This window comes from Dryobates pubescens, chromosome 14 (genome assembly GCF_014839835.1).
Source record: "Dryobates pubescens isolate bDryPub1 chromosome 14, bDryPub1.pri, whole genome shotgun sequence".
NCBI classification, from domain to species: domain Eukaryota; kingdom Metazoa; phylum Chordata; class Aves; order Piciformes; family Picidae; genus Dryobates; species Dryobates pubescens.
This window is the reverse complement of record NC_071625.1, coordinates 11,248,056-11,263,207: the sequence shown is the minus strand read 5'-3', so window position 1 is coordinate 11,263,207 and position 15,152 is coordinate 11,248,056. Positions and strand designations below refer to the sequence as shown.

The 15,152-nt window shown below is 35.7% G+C and overlaps 1 protein-coding gene across 1 annotated transcript in view; it reads left to right on the top strand.

Annotated features, from left to right (window-relative positions):
* Window positions 1-15,152, top strand: part of CSMD3 (CUB and Sushi multiple domains 3) — a 386,198-nt gene that overhangs the window by 302,291 nt on the left and 68,755 nt on the right. The window contains exons 33-39 of the mRNA XM_009905784.2: window positions 2,455-2,568; window positions 3,077-3,172; window positions 4,010-4,213; window positions 6,854-6,978; window positions 8,330-8,426; window positions 9,289-9,393; window positions 12,402-12,520. Of these exons, the coding sequence (XP_009904086.2) occupies window positions 2,455-2,568; window positions 3,077-3,172; window positions 4,010-4,213; window positions 6,854-6,978; window positions 8,330-8,426; window positions 9,289-9,393; window positions 12,402-12,520 (860 nt within the window). The remainder of the gene's footprint in view (window positions 1-2,454; window positions 2,569-3,076; window positions 3,173-4,009; window positions 4,214-6,853; window positions 6,979-8,329; window positions 8,427-9,288; window positions 9,394-12,401; window positions 12,521-15,152) is intronic.

The following is a 15,152-nucleotide window of genomic DNA, read 5'->3' as shown; positions in this document are numbered from 1 at the left end:
TGGTTGTGCTGCCATTCACAAGGACTTCAAAAACGAAGAGAAATGAGAGATACAATGCTGGTGAAGTTGAACAAAAGGAAGTACAGATTCTGCTGCCAAGGAATGACCCTGTGCACTGAGACATACTGGGGCCTTCTAGCTGAAAATCAGGTTTGCAGAAAAGGTCTTTGTGGCTCCTTGTAGGTACCAAGTTGAACATGAGCCAGCAATGTGCCCTAGGATGCATAAAACAAAGCCATTGTCAAGAGCTTAAGGGATGTGATCCTTCTATTCAGCACTGCTGACATGCATTTAGGGTGGCACATTCAGTGCTGATGTTTCCAACACCAGAAACATAGCCTGATCAATCTACTCTAAATGACCATTCTCTGAGCAGGAGGACTAGACTAGATGATATCAAGGGAATTCTAGCCTCAATTATGATCTGGTTTTGTGATTTAAATGATACTGAGAATATTGCTAATTAACCTAACAATATTTGAATTATACCGGTATTTTTTCTTAGTGTTTTGTGTTTGGGTTTGTTTTTGTTGTTGTTGTTGTTTTGTTGTTGTTGTTGTTGTTTTTTTCATTCTGTACATGTTTATTTCTCACTTTCAAAAATTAACCCAAAAATCTCTTTGACAACATTTTTAACCAGTCAACTATATTGTGCCAGTTCCATCTGTTGCTAGATGCTTTCCAAACTCACTATGGGTATCCAGATGTTATAGTAATGAAAACCATGGAAACATCTAGATGTTGAGAGGCATGGAAAGTTCTGTTCTCTAGCCTGGTTAAAAGGGACCATGCAGGTATCAATGTATTTTGAATTAATGGATTTCCTCAATTTTCCAAATGAATAGAATAGAATTAACCAGGTTGGAAGAGACCTTTGAGATCATGGATTCCAACCTATCACCCAACACCATCTAATCAACTAAACCATGGCACCAAGCACCCCATCCAGTCTCTTCCTAAACACCACCAGTGTTGGCAACTCCACCACCTCCCTGGGCAGCCCATTCCAATGGCCAATCATTCTTTCTATGAAGAACTTCTTCCTAACATCCAGCCTAAACCTCCCCTGGTGCAGCTTGAGACTGTGTCCTCTTGTTCTGGTGCTGGTTGCCTGGGAGAAGAGACCAAGCCCCACCTGGCTGCAACCTCCCTTCAGGTAGCTGTAGACTGCAATAAGGTCTCCTTTGAGCTGCCTCCTCTCCAGGCTAAGCAACCCCAGCTCCCTCAGCCTCTCCTCATAGGGCTTGTGCTCCAAACCCCTCACCAACTTTGTTGCCATTCTCTGGACATGTTTTGCCTGGCATTTTGACAGGAAAAAAATAATTTAAAACATGGAAGTAGAAAAGTATAAAATCTTAGAATTTTGTTGTTGCTGCAATTTTGTTTATAATAACAAAATTCTTGTTGTAACTATAAAAATTCCAAGAGAAAGGCTTCTTTGGATAACTTTTTCTACCAAAATATGCCAAATAAAGATATTATATAACATATGGCAAACAAATATTATTTAGTAACAACACTTTGGAATATTTATCCCAAAATGTCTAACCTGGATAATGAACCAGAATCAGTTCTGTTTCGTTCTACAGTACCTACAAATATTTAATATTTCCACATTTTTACTTTCCTAGTCCTTAAGATGTTTCCCTCTCCATTGCTAGTAACGGTGATAAAATTAGGATGTAATTGTTTTGTAGTTACGTGGGCTAGAATTAATCCCAGAAACTCTGTTTTCTTTTCACTGCTTACTAATATGGAAAGTGCAAACACCTGTGACTTGAGTGTGCTGCAGTGACTTTTGAATTCAGTACAAAAGTATTAGTCTTTACTTGAGGTATTCTACTAGCATGGCTTGGAAATATAGTTATTTTTGTGATTCTGTATAGATATTCTGAAAAGTGTTTGTTGCTTTGAATCAGTTATTTAATACACAAAGGCAAATATGCATTGAATGTTAACCTTCTTAAGAAAAACAATGCATTCCAAAGTAAGTAAAGCTTTCAGAGCCTTATCAATAAAAATAATAAATCACAATACTATAGCAATATGCCAAGAATTATAGAAGAAGGTACAGCACTGAGAATGTAGATGTGTTGGGTGGGGGAGAACAGAAAATTTTAAAGCCTGTTAAAAGCAAAAATATTATTTTGTTCCCTCATTACTGCAATCTTTTGACAAGTGTGTGTATGGCTTGTGTACATTCTTTGTCTCTTTTATATGCAGAGAATGACATGTGCATCCATTTACTGCTGTAACGGTGTGAACAAGCTTTAAAAGCCAGAAATGCTAATTAAGTGATAAAAAAAAAATAAAAATCAATGAACAAACATTTTGTTTATTTAAATATTTTTTTAAAAATTAATGTATTTTTTGTCTTTCTCTTTCTCTTTCCTTTGCTTTTTGTTAAAATTTATCATGTCCCCCTTTTCCTTTTTCTCCTTCCTCTTTGGTCAGTTGTTTTTGGCCAGTTTGTGTTTTTCCAGACATCACTACATGATGTAGTTGAAGTATATGATGGCCCAACTCTGCAGTCATCTTTATTATCCTCTCTCTCAGGATCTCATTCAGGTATCCTTTAACAGAACTAACTTAACAGAATTAAGCTGTTGCTTATTTGGTATGAATCTAGGAAGATACCATAGTCCATTACATAAACAAACATAAAAATGTTTTAGGTCTCTTACTCTGTGCCTTAATGATATTTATCTAGTGACAATCTGAAATGGGTATTACATTTTTTTGAAGGGAAAGCAGGATACATTTGTATCAAAAGTAATTTGTATAGATTGTATATATTGTGTGTACATTGACTCAAAAGAGAGGTGGGGGGTTGAGTTTATTTTGGTTAAAGGGAGTAAACCAACAAGTATTCCTAATAACTAGTTTTAGTCCTTCTTTTCTAGACCAACATAATACTATCAATGTAAAATGTCAGAATTGCAAGTGTCTTGAAAAATTTACTGAAGCAGAACAGGGTTTGGGGAGGGTTGTTTCTAGTTACAAAGATGTAGACAGTTCTTTTAAGTACTTTTGTAGTAAAAAGTGGTTATGATAGCTGTGTGTTTTCTTTGAGTAGGTGAATCCCTTCCATTGAGCTCAGGTAACCAGATCACAGTCAGATTTACTTCAGTTGGACCAATAACAGCTAAAGGATTTCATTTTGTTTATCAAGGTGAGACAACCTGGTAAAAATGTGAGCATTTATTCTTTTTATCACAAAATGTAAATCACCAGAGGGGAACATACTGACAGTATGGAGGAAAGTAGTAGCCTGTTAGCAGTATAATGGTTCATTATTTCTGTATGCTTTGAAAAGTGTTTAGTATTTTTTTCCTCATTTATGTGTATTTTAAAGCTTAACTCAAATATTTAATAAGAGAGGTTCCAAATTTAAGGAGGAACCAGCTATTTCTATTTGCTAATCTGATTGACTAATGTTAGATCCATCTGCTTGCTCTAACTGGTTTATTTCTCAATTTAAAAATTGATAACTCAAAGTGTCATTATTTGTGTTATTAAGATGCTTCTCTAGGTTTGCAGTATTTACCTTATTATGGGTAAGACACAGAAATGATTATACATCAGTACTTGCAACTACAATTTGTTCTTTCCTTAAATTTAAATCCTGATCTGACTGACAGCATAAATATTTAGAAACCCCCAGAAATAAATGTAAATATCTCTCTGACACAGATATGTTATTTTGAAACTATATATTAGCTGAATATTTCATAGTAATACTCTTTTTCAGTGCTATTTTTGAGAGATTTTAGTTTGATTTTTATGAGTTACTTTTAATATTGCCACTGATGCCAGTGCTCTGCTTTTCTGTGTGGTAACCCAGAGATCAAAAATGTGCAGCCTGTATTCTGAACATGTATTTGGGGATTATGAAAATGTTCTTCACCAGCTAATAACTGAATGTTTCTTCTTTCTGCATATTTCTGGTTTAAAATTTGTATTCACCAAATCTAAAAGTAAGAATCCACAATTGTTTGTATCCTTGCAGCTGTTCCAAGAACAAGTGCAACACAGTGTAGCTCTGTGCCTGAACCAAGATTTGGAAAAAGGATTGGAAATGAATTTGCAGTTGGGTCATTGGTTCTCTTTGAGTGTAATCCAGGCTATATCCTCCATGGGTCAACAGCAATTAGATGTGATACAGTACCAAATGCATTGGCACAGTGGAATGATTCACTCCCTACATGTGTTGGTGAGTTCTTAAGGCTTTGTAATAGAACTAATTACTGTCTAAAATGTAACCATTCTCTTTAGCTGAATATGTTCCTTCTTTGTCAACTGTACAGTATTTTATTCTTACTTACTTTTATTCACTTTCTTCTTCATTCAGTGTTAAGATTTTTTTCCCCTTTCTGTTCTAACCTTGCTGTGACATTTCATGAGTTTCATGAACATACAGTGCTGCTATAAATTTTACATCCCTGTCTGTCCATTAATCAAGACTCAGAAATACCATTTTGTGTCCTGACTCCTTGTGAGACTGTGCTCTCCACTTGCACATCTCTAACAAGCTATTGCAAGCTATTGGAAAGAACACTACTACATTAAAGATTTAGCAATTTGTGTGCTAATATCTCAATACTTGTCAGGGGAAAAAAAAAACCAACTAAAAAAATCAGGTCAAAAAATATATTTTATCAAGCTGTAGCCATACAAAAATAAACTATAGGAATTAAATTCTTACATTGATGTGCATCCATTGCCATTTATAAAGCTGAATTGCACCAATTAGAAATCTAGCGATTGTGCTGAAAAGCCCCCCAGTAAAGAGTTAAAATTCTAACAGTACATTGTTCCATAGGTTTATGTCAAGGACAAATATGACATTTACATACTATGTTTTATCACAGTTTTGCTTGATTATTTATGTGGGGAAAAAAATAGTTGTTTGTAAATAAAAATTGTTATCAGTTGCACAACTGTTTTTGCAATGCCATCAAGGTTTTCCACATGTAACATCTGCTGCAGTACAGACTGTATTATACATTAGTGTTTTGTAAAGTTGCATACCTTGAAAAATAGTCATTTTGGGGATGAAAACATCTGAAGAACTCAATCTTCAACCAAAACAGTCAGTATATGTATGAGTTGAAGTTACTTAAGAGAGAATAGCTTTTTCATAAAAAATCTCTTAACCTCTTGCAAAACCCACATCATGATATTGCCTCTGTTACTGAGAAGTGCATAAGCAATGTACATGGATGAAAGCAAAACAGGAGACATTTCTAATTTGTTTAATTTTGAGTCTTCTGTGCTAATCAGATGATGATGTATAGTAGAATTTGAGTTGTTTTCAGTAAAACAAAATATGATTAACCATCTGTTATACAAAAATAACATTTATTTAGACTGTTTCCATTATGGGAATGTAGCAACAATTTATATATTAATAAGAACCTGAAATATATAAGCTGTATTTCATTTATTCTCAGTGATTACAATTTCATCAGTGTAATTGTACTATTTAGCTCCTTGAAAGGTATTCCCTTGTGTTTCAGATATAACAACAAAATCTTGAAATCATTATTTGGGCCATTGATTATAATATCTTACTTATGATCTAGTCTGTGGAAGAGAAAGCTATCTATCTCTAGCCAAGTTGAACTAAGAAAGGGTTATAGACCACCTTATGTATGAAAATCATTGTGATAATAAAGCTGGTAAAATACATAAGGTGAAAATTGCTAAAACTAAATCAGTTTAATAATTGAAGTGGTAGACAGGAACATATTGTATTAACTTAACTCAACTCTAGTGAATGCCTGAATCTTTCCCTACACATAGTCAACATCAATCATTCTGCCTGTTCATCCTTTTATGAGTAATTATTTAAACACACTAAGTGACACTGTCCTTTGGTTTATCCATGTAGTTCCCAATAGATTCTATAAATTATATGCCACACAAAATGTAGCTACAACATTCATAATTAAGATAAGTTGCATTCTCCAAATTCTCCAAATTATCTTTCTAAATCCTCTTTTTCATATCTAATGAAATCTGTTCAGAACTTTGTAGTGTTGTAAAGAAGTGATATATTTGCTTCTAATGGTTTTGATAAGCCATCTCATCAATCTTTTTCTCCAGCCTCATAAATACCACCAGAATGTCTGTATCTAAATTAAGATGTAATATTCTGTGTCCCTGTTAGAACTCCTAGTGATCTAGATGAGATACATCCAAGTTGGACATTCGAAAGAGAAACTTGGTGACACTGAATGCCGCTGTCCTATTTAATGAATAGCACTTTTATTAAACCATGGGCATGGTTATGATGAGTGCAGACTTGCAACCATTTATCAATTTCTTTACTAATGTGATAGATCCATAGTCTGTAATGGGATAAATCACATAGGCAAAGAGAACAGTCAGGGAACTGGCACGATTAATTATTTAGACAACAACAAAGTAGCAATATTAATAATAATATATCCTTTTTATGACATGCTTTTATCTTTTGCACTAAAACAATACATAACTGTTCAAATTTCATTCCTAAGTTCTAAAAAGAATGCTTATTTTTGTAAGATTACTAGAACACAGTGGAATGGGTTTCACTTTGCTAAAGGGCAAATAAACTAGAGTAATATAAGCATGATTCTGTCAGGTAGAAAAATGACATAATTCTAATTTTCCTTTATTTTTTGGTGATTTATAAATGGTTCTTGAGGCACAAAATTTTATTCACATGAGATTAATATGAATTTTTTCATGTAGCACAAATTTACAAAAGTTTTCAGTCATGTGCTGAACATTGTTTAAGTTTTTGTGGCAACTTTTCTCACTTCTGAAGCTCTGTATTTCTTTCTTGCCTTATGCATTTCCCCTTCAGTGCCCTGTGGTGGAATTTTAACAAAGCGCAAAGGGACCATTTTGTCTCCTGGCTACCCTGAGCCTTATGACAACAATCTGAATTGTGTATGGAAGATTACAGTACCTGAGGGAGCTGGGATTCAAGTAAGTATACTTGCTGTGTGCTTGTTATTGTGTTTAAGACTCTTCCTGATTGAAGAGCATGAAAAAATATAATTTATTGATATATTTTTCTATCTCAGTAATGATTCTCACAATGGAATTTATTGCACAACTTTTTATTTACAAAGGTGGTAAAAGTTATGAGAATTAGATCTTAAAAGATATGATTGTAACTTTTTGTCCCAAAATGTATGGATCTCCCCTAACAGAGTGAAGTAGAGTGAGTTGCTTCCACAAACTAGATATATAGTATATTTTTCTAGAAACTGTTATTTATAATAACACTTCAGTATGTTTCAACATAAGATGGGAATTGATCCTTTTAGATATTATCAGAATTCTCATTTACTAAGATTTAGATTAAGAACTTCATGGAACACACAGCAGAAATGTGCCCATTAAGCTAAGTCACACTTACCTCACTCTTTGTAGTTCACTAAAGGAACTGACAGAAGTCTGGTTGTTGGAAAGGCAGTTGAGTTTAAAAGATTGGATTTTTATGCATTATCTGAATAACTTCCTAGCAAAATGTATATCAAGAAACCCATGTGCATGAGAAGAAACTCTTCTTCTGTCCCTCTTTAAATGTGTTTCATTAAACAGTTATCTCAGTAAAACAAAACAAAACAAAAAACACACTAGACCCTCTCCCCTCCAAAATAGAAACAAGGAACCTGGCATTTCTGTACTCCTTGGGGAGCACTTTCACTGTATGAAAGCAGATACATCCTCCCTCTTGCAGTCTGCTTACCAGCTTGTGTGTCCTTTTGAGCGTGGTCACCTCTAGAAGGACTGAAGGGAATATTCTGCCTTTTATTTGTAGCATGCTAGTGATTTCCTCTCCTCTGGCTATGAGTTGGTGATAAAGGTAACCAAACACAGGAAGTTGCTTTTAACCTGAAGGCAGAATTGAACACAGCAAGACAGATGAAGCAGCATGCATTGCTCTGGGACTGTATTTAGCCCTGGATAAACTAGAGAGTCACAAAGACACTGTGGTAATTGACCATACCACGTCTGTCTTCCCCTCTCTGTCCACCAATCAAAAGGATCATGTTCTATATCCAGCTGATTTTCGCAGCTGTGTGACTTGTCAGAGGTAGTATGTGGTTGTCCCTAGAGGTTATAGAAGTCTGAATTGGCAATTAAATAAAAGAAAAATGTTGCAATGCAATTTTATTCAATTAATGCCATTTTTCCAATTAAAATCATTTGACAATGACAGAAAGACACAACTTTTCATGATTGAAAGCAGCATGGGCTACAGTTTACGTTGTCCTCGAGTACAGAAAGGAAGAAGTTTACATTCTTTACCACACGTTTTTGTTCATAGGTGCAAGTGGTGAGTTTTGCCACAGAACACAACTGGGATTCCTTAGACTTTTATGATGGTGCTGACAACAATGCTCCAAGGCTTGGAAGTTATTCAGGTAATTGATAAGATTTTACAGTAAGTGTTTCACAGTTTCAGGTCTATTGGAAAGACACAGCTCTTTCTAGTTCTTTGCATGTGTTCATGTGTGTGTATGTTTCTTTCCCTATAATTAATTTCTCTTATAAATTAATTTCTCTTTCAATCAGTAATTTATTAGAAGAATTTAATAAAGTTGAATATTTGAAAATGTTAGAAAAAAAATAACATTCAGAGGCTCTCACACTAGATATCTACTAATGTCATTTTTTGCCCCCTCTTATAGGAGGGTCCAGTAATACAAAACTCTAAAAGAGATGCCTTCTGAAGCTGTACATGACTGAAGAATCTGTTCATTATCTTTATGTTAAATAAATGACACAGTTGTGTTTGCCTTACATTTTCTAGTTTTCTTTTCATTTATTCTTGTGTGTGGAATGAGATCACAGACAATAAGATTGTTGCCTTGTCTTGTGCTGAAACACAAATCATCACATTTCTGTTCACTGCCATTTGATATATGTGACTATCGTATTTTAAGTTATTCCAGTTAAAGGATTTGTTCGTGCTTTTGTTAAGATTCTACTGGGCATTTCTCTGTGTATGAAAGCATGTAGAATAAATTCATACTAGACCTTGCTTCACTCTACAGTTCATGTCTCTGATACTGTGATGCACTGAAAATGTAACCAACTTTTATAGGGACAGATATTTGATAGCACCTATGATGGCACAGCATGGCGGAATTGGTTATGCAACCTTTCTCCCTCTCCTCTCTCTTCCTCTTTATCTTTCTATCTTTTTATGTATACCTGTATTTTTATGTATGTATCTAGTTCAGTTTCTATGCATTTCAATAATATTTTTATTTCTCTTTTCAGGAACAACCATACCTCCACTTCTCAACAGCACATCAAACAATCTGTACCTAAATTTTCAGTCTGATATCAGTGTTTCAGCTGCTGGATTTCATCTTGAGTATACAGGTAATGCAGAAATGTTCAATTAATTAAGAGTTCTTGCTGGTTCCAGACATGAGGTCTACCTAAGATATATGGAAGAGGAATAATCAGTCTCATTGCACATAATGAGCCACACAAGTTTACTTTAAAGACAGTGGTAAATTCCTCATTAAATTCCAAGCGAGCAAGATCAGGCTTTCAACCTCTAATGTATGGTCTGGAACATTTAGTTCCTCTTGCAGAGATGCTCATGTGACAATGCTAATCCCAGAATATAACATATTTATATAACTGTTGCAGACACAGTAAGTGTACTGATGTGGGGGATTTAAATGTAACTTTTTGACAATTAACAATTACTGATTGAAGAAAAGTGATTACAAACAAACCCTCAGGAAAAATTCCTTTATTTCCCACTGGACACCTGCACACACTTTTTTGTTCTTGTCAAACACTACACTTTATCCCTTTGGTAAGACAAAGGCACTTCAGCGAATTGGGTCAGTATTCTGTGCTTCCTGTGGTTCCTTTATGGTCTCACCTGTCAGTGCCTGCCTTAGTTGGCAGTTGGACTCCAGCCTCATCTTAACCAGGTGCTGCAGAATCTGCCTAGTAAGGTTTTTCTTTCCACCCTCCTGTGGTGAAGTCCCATTCCTCCTCCTCATCTGGCCTTTCTGTTCATTCTTTTGGTGCTTACTGCCTTTTCTTCAGGATATATTAACAGAAGCATATCTGACTTGCAACTGTGTTCTGTGCTGGGTTGTTGAAGCTGGCTGAAACCAGATGGAATCATCTGTTTCCAGTGCAAGCCATTTGTCTCTTCTCACATATGTCACCCCTGCAGCCCCACACCCTATTACCTGCTGCCATTACCTTCAAAATATGGCCAATGCAATAATATGTGTACTGTGTAGTATGTGTTCTATCTATATGTGTAAGACAGAAAATTAATCACTCAGTGAAAATGAGAGAATAAATAAATTGGAAATGGTAGCTGTGCTCTTAGCTAAGTGTCAAATACTCATAGGTTAGTAAGAACACAGCAGAATGATTTCAAATGTTTTTCTTGTTGCTGAGTACCTCATCAGCAGAAAAGGCTATAATTATAAGCATACTTTCTGTCTCAATAAGATTGCCTTAGCTGACTGACAGGAATTCTGGCAATCACTAATATTTTGTTGCAGGTTTTATTTATTTATTTTCTTTCCAGCTGTGCAGTTTCCTATGCTCATATTGATTCTGGTGTCTGATCTGCATGATTGTGTCATGGTTGTTTCTTGTCAGTTTTACAGTATGCAAATCTCATGCTCTGCTTGTCTGATTACCCAGTCAGAGAACATGGCCTTGCAAAATTGCTGCTTGATCGCTTGTCTATAACTAAACATTAATTATAGGTTAGAATGATTCCTGGAAATGCGGATATTGTCTCAGATGCTTACAACTTTGGAGGAGGAAAACTGCAGGAATTAGGGAGGGGGAGAAGGTAAAATGAGATTAAATCCAGTGCAAATGCATTTGTATTTTATTGAATGTTTTGAATAGGGAGCAACCTTAGAGATCACCTAGTTCCAACCTTCTGTCCATGGGGAGAGACATCTTCCACTAGACCAGGCAAAGCAATGTCTAAACCTATATCTTTATTGGAAACAAATGTGAACCTTAAGGGCAAAAATCTTGTAGCAAGTAAGGGATTACAGTTGGGGAGTACAATGTGGGTTCTGAATGAAGATTTTGTGTGGTTTGTGATGTATTTTATAAATACATGCTCTAAAGTAAACTTAAATTAGTGTGCTTTTGTTGAAGTTAATGAAGTAAAATTGATGATAGTCAAAGTAGAGAATAGGATTAAGTGACTATAATAATTCCATAAAAGCTGTTGAATACACAAGCTATAAATTGGTAATATATAAGAAAAAATATAATAGAAAATGCCAACAAGATTATTTTGAAAGTTAAAACAGAGGTACATTGTAACTAAATTTCTATACTGCAAATGGAAAAATAATGACATGATTTTGTAGAATAAATATGGAAAAATATAAAACATTAGGCATCCTTGTTTATTTACCACTCTCTGGCTCACAGCTCAGAATTAAAGCATAGTTTCAGATCATGCAGTCTGGATTCCTGTCATGCAAAACTAAATGGGAGTGTGTATTTTGACATCTCAGCTAATGCCTTCAGGCACAAATGGACCAGACTACCTATATCTGATAATAATAAAAACTTTAGTTTGGTACTTTCTGTGGATCTTGAGGCACCAGCTGTTGCAGTTCATAGATTCATGACTATAACGCCTCAATATTCACTAAGAATTACATAGTGTCTGTTACCTGTGGCTTAGAGGAAAGTTTTATGATTTGATTTATGGGTTCTTTGTTTGTTTCTCTATTTTGTTTATCATGGAAAAAAGCATAGAGTCTCTTTGCAAACTAGCTTATAGAATAATCAGAAATTTGAAATATTAGTCTTGTAACTCTGTGGATACTTAATTAAAAATAGCAGATTAGGTGAAACTTGATTTAAAGATTTACTTACATGAATGGAAGAGTAGAGTCTGAGCTGGGAATGCAGTTGAACAGTACTTTGCACTGTTTCTCCTGTGTTTTGCACTTGATGTGGTATTTCTCGGCATCTCCTGGATCAAATGATGGGAAAGGAAAATAGGGATTATCCCATTTGAATTAGGTGAGCTATAACTTGACAGTGACACTGTAGGTGGAAATCAATGAGTCTGAGCAATGATATAATGGAAATTTAGGGGAGGCATTGAGTTGAGGTTGCAGATTATTTGGAAGTGTTTGTTGCCACTGGTTATTTGTCTCCTTTTCCTTTACTGGGGAAAGTAGTTTGTAGCAGCTATTCAAAACCAATATGTCACTTGCTTATACACAGACAAACTACTTGTATCCAGGATCTCCCTAAAACATATCAATACAGTGTGCTTATGTGCAGTGTACACAGAATTTTCATGTGAATCTAAAACCAGATTTTATGCTCCTTAGAAAATCTAAACTTCTCAATTTTCACAGCTATAGGTTTGGACTCTTGTCCTGAACCACAGACGCCGAGCAATGGGATCAAAATTGGAGACAGATACATGGTTGGAGATGTGGTGTCTTTTCAGTGTGATCAGGGTTATTCTCTTCAGGTGAGCTAAATTTCCAATTTCAAATGGTGCCTTTCAGAATTGTAGAATCATTTGGTTGGAAAAGAGCTTTAAGGTCATCGAGTGCAACCTTTATATAACTGTACCAAGTCTGTGTCCTCTAACACAGCCCCATACCCTCCAGGTATGGGGCTTCAACCACCTCCCTGGGGATACTATTCTAGCATTTGCATACCCTTTCAGTGAGAATTTCTTCTAATGCCCAATCTACACCTTCCCTGGTGCAACCTGAGGTCATTTCCTCTTGTCCTAGGGAGAGGAGACCAACACCTACCTCACTCCAGCCTCCTTTCAGATCATTCCAGACAGCAATAAGGTCTTCCCTCAGCCTCTTTTTTCTTCAGGCTAGACAATTTCAGCTCTCTCACCTGCTCCTCACAAGACCTGTTCTCTGGATCCTTCACCAGCTTTTTTGCCTTTCCCTGGACCCACTCCATCACCATAGTGTCTTTGTTGCAGTGAAAGGCCCAAAACTGAACCCAGCCCCCAGTGTGGCCTCACCGGGGCTGAGTACAGTTTCACAGTGCTGGGGACAATCGCTTCCTTTTTGCCTCTTGTCACACCATTCCTCATACAGGCCAGGATGCTGTTGGCCTTCTTGGCCACCTGTCCACACTGATGGCTCATACTCAGCCAGATGACATTCTACACCCCCAGGTCTTTCCCTGCTGAGCAGCTTTCCAGTCACTCTTCCCCAAGACTAGAGAGTTGCATGGTGGTTGTGACCTACCCTCCTTCCTATCTTCAAGCAGATCAACACTTCTTCCTGGCTTACTGTCATTGGCCAAGATATTGAAGGGTGTACTCAATCCCCTCATCCAGATCATTGATAAAGATATTAATGAGAACTGGCCCAAATACAGAGAGCCCTGAGGAAGAACAGGACTTGTGACTAGCTGCCAACTGGATTTATCTCCATTCACCATCATGTTCAATTTTTTAACAGAGTTATGTTTGAGTTTATCAGTATGAAATGGACCCTGAATGTTGGGAACACATGATAAGTTTGCAGGACTGGTAGGCTTTTCTGCCTAATATTAAATTAGCAACTATCCAACTATTCCATCAGACATATATGGCTATGTGCTTCCTCTGTATTAGTGATAATCTACTATTGATACCATCTTTGTTATTCATAACTAAGCTATGCAATGTTGACAAATTAAATCACTCAATTAGTAATTATTAATAGTTCTTTATGTACCAGAGGGAAAAGAAAGTGAAGAGGGATAATAAGAACAACGATGAGGGAAATAAATGCTTTTTTTCTTAGTGAATCTGACAGTCTGTTATTTAGTTTCAGTAATTTCTCAGGGTTCTACCAAAAAAAGGTTTTTGATATCTGTGTGTATTTTTACCACACAAATTTGCTATGCTCTTGCATCAGCAAAAAGTGTAGCTGGGAGCAGTGCAGTGATTGTAAACTGTGACTAATTAGCCACTTTCAGTTCTTAGTGTATATAATCAGTAGGAATCTATCTGAAAGGTCTTGAAATGATTTTTTTTTTAAATTTGTGCAGTTATATTATAGAATCAAATCCAAAACTAAGGATTCTGTCCTCTTGAGACACCCCCTGAAAGGACTCAGTTTCCAACTGAGGAGTTACTGTTTTCATCAAGTATTTTTTGGTTTATTTTTCTTATTTGTGACTCTGCAGGCTGCACTATCCACTTTATCTAGCTATTTGAGAGTGCAAAAAGAGCAGAAACAATCACAGTATCTGTCCACAGTAAAAAGGAAAGTCTTAAAGAAAGAAAAGGTTCTCTAATGATTAACCACTAATGGAGTTATTGACACCTTTGGAGTAAAATAGCAAAAAGATAGCTTGGCTACCACTCTTTCTTAAGTAAAATCAGTCTGGCCTGTAACACACTGATGAGTATCAGGACTAACTTCCTGAAGTGGAGTTTTAAAAATGCTAATAATTTCAAAATTTGTTTTTTATTTAATTCTGTGAAGACTCAAATCATGGCATTATGTGTACTGCATCAATAATAGATTTATTTTTTTTAACTAAAAATTGCATCTTTAGAAGTTGCAGTTTATGTATTGTGATAGAAACTAAACTTGTCTGCTTCCAGATCTTGACTGCCCTTTGGATTTGGGACCCATATCCCAGTTTTGTCTTGAAAACTGAGTTCCTAGTTATGTCTGCAGCCTTCTAGCATTTCAGGAATAACTGAAATGTTCTGTGATTGCAGCTCTGACAATGACTATTGAGGCTGCCTGATTTTAGTTGGCAATTCTTGGGAGCAATCTGACATTCTTTTTTTTTCTTCTTTCTTTTAATTTCAGATTTGAATACAAATATTTGAGCAGATAAGAATCAACAAATAACTGAAGTAAAAAAAAATAATTAAAACTTAACAATACTGGAGCGTGGACTGCAAACACATATAAAACCTTTTCCCTCTCTGTTGTTTTTCTGGCTTACTTTTCTGGCTGACTTTGCCACTTTAGATTTTATTTCTTCTAGCAATGAGGAGATAGGCCAACTTGCACTATGGAAAAAGTGTGCTTATTTTTTTCTGAAAGAGAATGGGTGGTACACTGATGAATGAACTGTTCAGAGTTACTCTGGATGCTTTATATAGAGATACTTGCTTCCTTCAA